Here is a 10,236-nt window from a genome sequence, read left to right on the forward strand (position 1 = left end):
AACCATCAAAAAAAAAAAAAAGACTACCTTTTAAACATTTGTGTGTGTGTTTGAAGCTGCCCCTAACACCATCCTACACAGAGAAAATACTCATTGCCTCCCTGCACTAGTAGCATCACCATGGTTACTTTCCAGCCTCCCTCAACATTAACTAAGTCACACCCATTGTGAGGACACGCAGGTTGTTTCTTCAATTCTAGAACTCCCAGAGGTTCTGATTCAACATTGGGAGTGTCTGTTCAGTTTCTTCTCAGCTCTTGAGTGTGTCACACTAGAGAGCTCTCTTTTCCTCAATCAAAATGAAGAAATTAATCCTCCTGAGTCTTTATCTGCTTGGATTTGCCAAAGGTAAGAGTTCTTTTTAAACACAAATCCTGGGTGGATAGTGGAGGGGGCTTTTTTTTCCCCAAGAAAGACTAGTCTTAGTTACCCAGATCAACCTGACTTGGAATCAAGAGTTAACTAAACAAGAGCAGTTCTGAGGACTCCTATATCAACTGATCTCTCCTAGTTACGGATGTATGGGTAAACGGGCCCACTGGCCTAACGTGCTTCTGTTTCCTTCAGCATTTAAGACTGGTGAGATGGCACTTTACCAGTATAACTCAAATCCCATCCGGTAATCTTTGTAGATTAACTTTGTGCTTTAAACTTTCTAGTTTAAAGTTTACCCTACCCCAAGTTTAAAGTTTTCTACTGTTGATTGAAACTCTTGCGTCCTATCACGAGCACCAGAAAAGGACCTAACCTCAATTTAGGATGGAATTACTCGGTACGGAAAGCTACCTGTGCCAGGCAGTTGTGGCACCTCTAACTCCAGCACTCGAGAAGAGGAAGCAAGAAAATTTCTGAAGTATGAAGCCAGCCAGGATCTCACACCCAGACCCGGTTGTGGGGTAGATGGACTATTTGCCTACTCTCTCCCTCCCTGTTTCTAGTCTCCTTGTCTTTCAGCATAAAGGAACCGGAGGAATGGTTGGTGGCTGACTACTGAAGCCATGAGGGAGGGATGATTTCTGATTCAGGTTCTGTTCGGTAGCGACATTCACTTCCCTTTGTGTTTGTCATGCTTAGGTGAGAGAAACCCACATGTACTTCTTGCGTCTTTAAGTCTCAGAAGTGATCTCCAAACTTTTGTTTAAACACTTTTGTCTTTCCTGATATCCTGGAGTAATTAGATGGTTTGCCCCAACATCTAAACTATCTTTAAGTGTCTCAACTAGACTCTCCAGAAAACATCCCTTTCGTCTGGCTCCACAGGAAATTAGTCTTGATCTCGCTCTTTCATCTTCACCGCTCTCCTCTCTTCTCCCTCCTAGGAGCACCACCAGGCCAGCCTGATGAGCTTTTTGAGTCTGCAGACCGCCAAGCTTCTGTCCAGCAACTTTCAAGTGAGTATTTCTCACTCACAAACCCGTCAGATGCCGAATCTCTATATGAAACCCCCTCAGGTGAGAAAACTCTGATCGATCATAGTTCAAGCGAACATGAATCAAGTGAGCATTCTACAGGCGAACATGTTTCAAGTGAGCACAGTGCGGGAGAACAGTCTTCAGAACATATTTCAGGTGAGCACATTACAGGAGAGCACACTTCGGGCGAGCACACTTCGGGTGAGCACACTTCTGGCGAGCACACTTCAAGCGAAGGTTCAGAACAGTCAAGCGAACAGGCTTCAGAAGTGTCTTCAGCTGAACAAGTTTCAGGAGAAAAGACTGAAGAGGTGGGTGAACAGTCGGCTGCCGAGGCAACTTCAGGTGAAAAGAACGAACAGGGTATGAGCACACCATTTCCAAGCACATCTTCAGGTAAGTCACAATGGAACGGTATTTGTCTTAGACTAGAGGCTGAGGCCAACCCAGGCTACATAGTTCAACAAAAGCCTAGGCAACTGATCAACACCATCTCCAATACGGAAGAAAGAGGTGATGAGGGGGAACATGTAAGGAACTCAGTTTTAGAGAAGCAGTGTAAAAGAATCATTAATATGTCACAAACGGCTCTGTCTGTCAAAGACTCTGCTTCTTCACAGTATCAGCGGGCATTCTCCAGGTTCCATGAGGCCTTAAATGTAACACAATTTGGAGAACCTTGTTTTAAAAAAAAAGATTTATTTATTTATTAGGTATACAGTGTTCTGCCTGCAGGCCAGAAGAGGGCATCAGATCTTATTACAGATGGTTGTGAGCCACCATGTGGTTGCTGGGAATTGAACTCAGGACCTCGGGAAGAGCAGCCAGGGCTCCTAACTGCTGAACCATCTCTCCAACTCCTAGAGAACTTTTAAGAAAAATATCACCAATATAAAATGCTACTGGACTCTCCAACCCCATAGTTCATAAGAACTTATGAAGGATAAGCAAGATGGCTCAGTGGTGACATCTATGACCAAGTTTGGCAATCTGAGTTCAATCAATAGCCAAGGCCCATATTATGGAAAACTGATTCCCAATTGACCTCCGACCTCCATATATGCCCCATTCACAGTAGAAACATAAGAAAAATCTAAAGTTTGATGTCTCAAATTACTATCCGATACAAATATTTCATTTCACCCAATTATGTTAACTACTCTAAAATGTTAGATGAGTAAAGTAAGGTGAAACTATTATCCCAATGTCAGTCACATTTCGAGAAAGTAGTAAATTAACCTTAGGTCTGCTTAAAGCTCCTGGTCTTTCTTTGCTCTGCTTCTTTATGCTTTTTGCTAGGGACTTAGCACTAGAGATAGTATAAGGACACAGAGCATTTCAGAATGTTGTCTTGTCACTGACCAAGATTAAGTCTGAAAATACAAACTGTGGCCAAGGGTTCATATCTGTCATTTCAGTACTTTTGAAGCTGAGGTTGAGGTCAGACTGGGCTAAATACTCAAACTCTGTCTCAAATACACATACAAAAGGAAGGAAAAGAGGGAGGGGAGGGAGGGAGGGAGAAAAGGGGAGGGAGGAAGAAGAGCGGTAAGGAGGGGGAAGGAAGGAGGGAAGAAGGGAGGGAGGAGAAGAAAATGCACTCTACAGGGCTGGCAACATTCTAGCATTCTAGTATGGCCTACTTAAATTGGCTGCAAGTGTGTTTGTCTTGGGATCCAGAAGAGTATGACAAACATTCAGTTACTTAGTTTTCTTTTATGAAGTAAAACATGATAGAAAGGCATTATAATTCAAGAATCCAATAAATTCAAGAAGCCAATGGGATTATAAAGTAAAAGTCACTCAGATAAATTTAGTATTCATCAGTAACAAGTTTACAAAGTAAAAGTATTTCTTCTTACTCAGAAAGGGAACCTGGTAGTCCACACTTGTAATCTCATCACTGGGCAATTTAGCAAGACTTTGTCTCCAATAACCAAAAGGAGAGGGCGGAGTTAATAGGGGGAGAAAGACTGGGGTTATAGCTCAGAGGCAGAGCACTTTTATAAGGCAATAGAGGTTCAATCCCCAGTACTGCCCAAAAGAACTAAGAAATACGTGTACTTTTTGCAACCCCCACTCCCTATATGTGTGACTCAACTAAGTGATATGTCGGGAAGTTTCATAGGCTTTTTTTCAAATTTCAGGCGTAGCAATAAATTGCCACACATGTTCCTATATGAATGATGATGGAAAATGTCTTCGTGGAGAAGGAGTATGCACCACTCAAAATTCCCAGCAGTGCATGTTAAAGAAGATCTTTGAAGGTAATAGGGATAAAACTACCAGAGAGCACATCAATTATCTTTTAAATAAAAATGGTGGCATGGGGGGGGGGCAATAGGGATCAATGAATTTGGGAAATCAGAACACTTCATTCCTTCAAGGACTGAGCAGAATTCTAGGTACTGACGAGTATAAGACTCTTAAGGGAGGAAAAAGAAAAAAGGGAAACTGAGAAAAAGGCTTTCTTCAGAATAAAAAAACCTTTAAGTTGTTCCTTAAGCTACTTCTATACTGACTACAGTCAGAACTCTTTAGTTTGTTCATGACTATATATTCCTAGGACAGCACAATGTAGACACTAACTAATCAACAACTGTCTACAGACCAATGTGCACAGGCTAACAAAACTGAGTGTATATTCTCACATCTCTCAAACCTTATACTTAGGATTCATCTCCAAAACAAGGGATCTTGGTTACTTCCATTCCATGAACTGGACTGCCTGACTCTGGTTTGTCCAATCCATTGATAGAAATAGTCTCCCTATATTTCTATAATTGTACAGTTAACCATCACTGAATAAACATCAACACCAAAGACCACAGCAAGCCTTTCAGAAGGATGCATCACATACAAGTGTACAGAAAGACTGTGGTCTTAACATAAGAAATATTACAGAGAAAAGTGGCAAAATGATGCGTGTCTTTTCTCAGTATTTGAGGGACTAAGGTAGGAGAATTAAGTTCAAAAGACCAGTCTGGGCTACATAGCAAAACCATGTCTAAAGAAATGAAAGGGGGCAAAGCACAGAGTGCTGGAAGGTAAAGGAAAACAGGTAAGTCTAGAGAGGAGAGGGTCTTTTTAAAAAAAAAAAAAAAAAAGTAAAATCCACTACCCAGTTTTGGCTACACATTAGAATCACCTGAACAGCTTTTAAACTCCTAATGCTCAGAACCCATAAGATGGCTCAGTAAGTAAAGGTGCTTGCCCACTAGGCCTACCTAGGACCTGAATTATATCACAGCAACCCACATGGCAGGAGACCAATTCTTACAAGTTGTCTTCTGAGCTTCATAAGCACACGGCCACACACACACAATAAATGTTAACAATACTAAATAAAAATTTTAATGTTCACCTTGTACCAATGAAATACCAGAAATGAAGAGAACTACTGATTAAGTCATTCTGCAGAGACAGGCTAAAAACAAACACCAAATCAGGAATACAGGATGTAGACAGGAAACACAACAGTTCTTTGGGGTTTGACAAGTAAAGAGGTAGAAGAAAATGAATTGAGAAACGTTGATTAGCCAAAGCAAAATTATCCAAGACTCTCAAAGGCCAAGTAAGGTTACTCAGGAAAGCAACAGGTACAGGGAGGATGGCAGAGTTCCATTTGGGACAGGTCAATTTTAGCTGTATCATCTGCATGGAGATGATCATGACTTAAGTGGTCAGTAGAGATAACTGGACTCAGAAAATAGAAGACAGAAAATTAGGGGAAACCTTGCCAGAGGAAGGTCAAGAAAGGAGTATCAAGTTCATGCAGAAATGGTAGGGGGGGAAGGCATGGGAAATGGCTAGAGAATTTTTCTATTGCATCTTTGGGAGCAAAGTTTAAATTCTGAGCACCCGGGGTTCAGAGGTGAATGAGAAGTTGAGGTTAGCCAGCTCACTAGAGGTTTGTAGCGTAAGGATAACGGCGGCAGAGTAGCATGGTCAAGAGAAAATAATGGGCTTGGTAAAACGTTACAATGAGAGGAAGAGAATGAAGATACAAACAAGAGGAATGGGCAGCTGATAAAGCAGACAAAAAGCAGGGAACAGGAAACTATACACACGTAAGTCCTAGTCATCACTGTATGGGAACACAGGACCGTGGATAAGGGATAAGGCTGGGAGAAAACAGCTTTCTGTTAATGCCAGTCTGACTCTTCTTTCAGGTGGAAAACTCCAGTTCATGGTTCAAGGGTGTGAGAACATGTGCCCATCTATGAACCTCTTCTCTCACGGAACAAGAATGCAAATTATGTGCTGTCGGAATGAACCTCTCTGCAACAAGACCTAGAAGCCTGCGCCTCCACTTCTTGCTCTGGCTCAGGCAGCTTCACTCCACTATACTTGTATAGTATATATAATTGTATGAGTATCAACTGATACTCATCTTCAACTAATCACATCTGTCTCTGCCTGATCAGACAAGAAGCTCGACCCATTGCCTATGTCCTCTGCCTTCCTACCTCCTCTCCTTCCCGATTTCCTCTTGCAATACATTCCTATTGTTAAAGAACAGACTTCAGATTGTTTTCCATCAGTCTAATCGCAAAGTTGTTTCTTTCCATGACCAAATTAAGTCAATGTTTTGAACAATCGTTTATGGAAGCTGAAGAGGTCTCCTGGGTTAGATACAACAGGGATGTACAAATTAATCTTATGTGGATCATAAGCAGTATGTAGGTCTGTCCCCTAAACCCTTCCATTTTGTAATACACACAACTCAGTATTTTTATAAGCCTTTCAGTCTTTAATGGTCCACTATTAACGTAATGGGAACAAAATACCCCTTTTCATTTAAGCAATCCATAATACTTAAACCATTTTCAGAGGATCATCTATTCAGTCATAGCGAGCAGGTGGAATAACGAACAGTCCTTCACCTCAAGGTGTTTTCACATGTATGGTTGCTCCTTACTCTCTGGCTGTTAGGAAAGAGCATCATTCTTACTCTACAAACAAGGAAATGTGACACATATGGTTTATTATTTATTTAGACTCCACATTATTACAAATTGACTAAGGGTACAGACTTAGTGAGACCCACAGCTGGATTCCAAAACCAAATATGAATGACCTCAAAGTGAGTCTTCACATTAAACATTATAGAGCCAGGGCAGTTTTTCAAAAAAGTGCTCTCTTCTCTCCACACATTCATCTACTTTTATCCATCACTTCCACATGTTTAAAGGCTCACGAGCTGCTGCTGGTCTTAATGCACATTGCAAAGCAACAGACTTTAATTTCAATAAAATAATTTACCACTTTTTAAATATTAAAACTTTTTGGTATCATGATTTTTTAAAAAATATCTTACTGCCGGGCGGTGGTGGCGCACGCCTTTAATCCCAGCACTCGGGAGGCAGAGGCAGGTGGATCTCTGTGAGTTCGAGACCAGCCTGGTCTACAAGAGCTAGTTCCAGGACAGGCTCCAAAACCACAGAGAAACCCTGTCTCAAAAAAAAAAAAAAAAAAAAAAAAAAAAAAAAAAAAAAAAATCTTACTCTAGTTCAGGCTAGTCTAAACTTCACTGTGTAGTTAAAGGCTGGTCTCAAATTTGCAGCAATTCTCCTGGCTCAGCTTCTCATGTGCTGGGATCATAAGTATGAGCTACCATGCATAAGAACTCTTGTACATTATAAAATTGTCCATTATAGAACATGTAAATACACACATACCCGAACACACATACACACTCATACAAATGGCCCCTCTCAAAAAACATCTGAATAAGTTTCCACTGACAATAAATATAGGCTGAAAGAATTTTTGAACATATAATCCCATCTTTAGATCAAACAGAATTTAAAAATTATGACCTGAAACTAAAATGTAGAATTCTCAATTTGACACATGGTTTACAGAGAAACAAGAAGGAAAATGAACACCTGATAACAGTGTTTAACAAAACTGGTTTCTTTGAGAAGAGGGCATAAAGATCTACTAACTATAGACATTTGGAAAATAAAAATTCAAATATGTTATTAGAAGCTAAGAGTTCTGGCTTATACCTATGGGGACCAAACCTATCACAATTATACATATCATATACTCAAAAAATTTTTTAAAAGCTTCAAAATTTCTCCTGAAAGAGAAAAGTCACTATAAACAAAAACAGCACTGAGTGAGATCTGTTAGACTTCTGCATAGTTAACTTGCAATCCACGCATTACAGGATGATAATAAACCAACAGTCAGTGACCAGATGCTTCAAGTGAATACTGGCTAGGGCTGGCCAGTACCTGCAAATTGGAAGAACTCCTGGGAAAAAAAGTCACAGGAGAGAAACTCAACTGAGAATCTACTCTGACCAAATTCTTGACTGACCGTCTGAATTCCTGGAAGCCCAATAACAGTAGTATCTGAAAGCTAACAGAACAGAAAAGACTGCTGCGTCGTACAAGCCCTCCATTCTTATGTCCCACTAGAGCAAAAACCAGTACTCTTCACAGGAAAAGTGTCCAGAGTCTCTACAATTCAGCAACTACTACATAACTTATTAGGCATAGAAAAGGCAAGGAACTATATAACAAGTAGCCAAGGGAGAAAAAAGGCAGTGAATCAAGACAAGGTCATGAGTCTTATTTGTGGGGCAGGAACTTAAGACTGAAACAAAATAAAACAAACAGCTGAGTACAATAACTGGAAAAAATATATAACTAGATGATTTTAACAGGGTATTGGGGCCCACATTAAGACATCACTCAGTGCGAAGAAGATAAATCAGTAAGTATCCAACTGGGAAAAAAAAGGAGGGAAAAGCTTCAAAAGTTAATTGTTACCAACACTTCCGCATTTAAATAACAGCTAGAATTTTCTCATATTGGATGAAGAATAAAGTTACCAATTCATAGCAAGATAAATAGAAGGCACACAACAGTAAAAATACTTAAAGAGAAAGAGAATGTAACACAAATGTTGGCATTACTGGCTTTCACACCACCCTCAAGGCAGCAAGCCATACTTAGGAGCAAAAGCCCAATTGTCAAAACCTGCTCTTCAACTGTGGGAACAGATCTTATTTGCAACCTTCTAGTTTTTTGGGAAGCTGCTGATAGACAGGTCTATTTCTCCTAATTTAAGAGTTCACTCAGGGACAAACAAATTGGGGAGAAAACCATGGGAAACAACGAACAAAGCTAGAAAGGGACTAAAGATAGGCACATACCTGGGCATGAGGTCATGGCCAGAGGAATATGTAACTCCAGCTTGGCATGATGGAAACACTTCTAATTCCAATACTTGGGAAATGAAGGCAAGTCAATCAGGAATTCTAGGCCAATCTAGGCTACAGGAGAAGCTATCTTCTGAGACTGGTGAAGTGTCTGCCCCTTAAACATAAGGACCTGAATTCAATGCCCAGCACCCATGAAAAAATGCCAGCCCTGTATATGCCTGTATCTCCCATAATATCTACAAATGTACACACACATGTGAGAGGTAAGCAAAACACAGAGGAATTGAGAAAATATACACAAAGGAAAGATAGTAAGGAGAGGCCAGAAGACACTAACCCTCCACAGCAGCTTGATCTGAAGACTCAAAACATGCCTTGCTATGATGGGGGTCTGCTTTAGACAAAGCAACTTGAACTGTTTGTTTTTCAAGCAAACAACAAACTTTAAAGATTTATTTTTCTAATTTTGTAATTATGTGTGTGGGTATGTATGCATGAGTATGTGCACTTGAATACAAGTGCTCACAGAGTCTAGATTTGCATGCTCTGTGAGAGCAGCAAACTCTCTGAATCACTGCATCCTATCTCCAGGCCTCGAGTGCCAGACCTTCAACAAAACTATTTGAAGATATGCAAGTAAGAAAACTGGCTGTGCTGAAACAATTTCTAACGAAACAGATTGTAGACAGGCAGTAGTGGCACACACCTCTAATCCCAGCACTGGAGAGCCAGAGAAAGGCAGATCTCTGAGTATGAGGTCAACCAGATATATAGAGCAAGTTCCCAGACAGGCAGGGATACACAGAGAACCCCGCCTCAAAAAAAAAAAAAAAAAAAAAAAAAAAAAAAAAAAAGGCTGGGGTGAGTGACAACAGATTTTAAATCAAGAGTCTCAAGAACAATGAACGTCAGTCAAGAGTAATCAGAAAACAGTACATAAAGAAACGATATCAGAGCTAGAAGTGGTCAACATTTGAATCAGCAACTTCTTTCTTAGGTTCTGGGGATTAAGTCTAAGGCTTCCGTTGTTAGGCAGGTGTTCCACCACTAACCCACGTTCCTATCTCATCATCGGCAACTCTGAAGACGGGCCACTTAAAATTGAATCTAAGGAATTGGGAAAAGGCTGAAGTAAATAACTGAACTGACTTAGAAGACACTGTCAAGCAATTATTAGTATTGTGGAATCCCACAGGCAACTAACGATGGACAGAGAGCATTTGAATGAAATTCTTCCAAATCAGAAGACAGACATGGAGCTACTAACACAGGGAACTCAAACAACTCTAGGGAGGATAACCCAGGAGAACCAAACCAAGACACATATACTGTCAAAATACTATCAAAAAATAAAGACAAGGGGGAAAAAAGGAGTCTTGTGCTGGAGACGGTAAAGCATAGCGCCCTCCAGTGGTTCCTGAGATGCAGGAAGCAATTCCCTCCAGGCAACCCAGTGGCATCTAAATGAGCGTGTTACTTGAGGGCCAGGGAGGAAACGCCTATGTGCCCATTTGGCAATGTTACAGATGACTCTGGTTAGAGCAGTTCTACTAATGTACTTGTCTTCATGTTCTTTTTCTCTTTCCGAACCAGTGCCTTCTGAAAATACGGATGCGCTGTATGATGATATGAGTCCTTCTGATC

General features: G+C 40.6%; 1 protein-coding gene across 1 annotated transcript; it reads left to right on the forward strand.

The window, feature by feature from the left end:
- The first annotated feature begins 299 nt into the window (after positions 1-299).
- Positions 300-5,709, forward strand: LOC130872722 (acrosomal protein SP-10-like). The gene is made up of 4 exons (XM_057766935.1): positions 300-348; positions 1,320-1,808; positions 3,560-3,679; positions 5,585-5,709. Exons 1-4 carry the CDS (start codon positions 300-302, stop codon positions 5,707-5,709), a joined length of 783 nt encoding a protein of 260 aa, XP_057622918.1.
- Positions 5,710-10,236: the final 4,527 nt, after the last annotated feature.

The sequence above is a fragment of the Chionomys nivalis genome, chromosome 4 (assembly GCF_950005125.1).
Source record: "Chionomys nivalis chromosome 4, mChiNiv1.1, whole genome shotgun sequence".
Lineage (NCBI taxonomy): Eukaryota > Metazoa > Chordata > Mammalia > Rodentia > Cricetidae > Chionomys > Chionomys nivalis.

What these genes read in the sequence shown, in the direction of transcription:
- LOC130872722 (XM_057766935.1), top strand. Translation starts at nt 300, where the DNA reads ATGAAGAAATTAATCCTCCTGAGTCTTTATCTGCTTGGATTTGCCAAA. An exon ending in ATTTCCAAGCACATCTTCAG is followed by an intron (nt 1,809 to 3,559) that starts GTAAGTCACAAT and finishes TTCAAATTTCAG; the next exon opens with GCGTAGCAATAAATTGCCAC. An exon ending in GTTAAAGAAGATCTTTGAAG is followed by an intron (nt 3,680 to 5,584) that starts GTAATAGGGATA and finishes CTCTTCTTTCAG; the next exon opens with GTGGAAAACTCCAGTTCATG.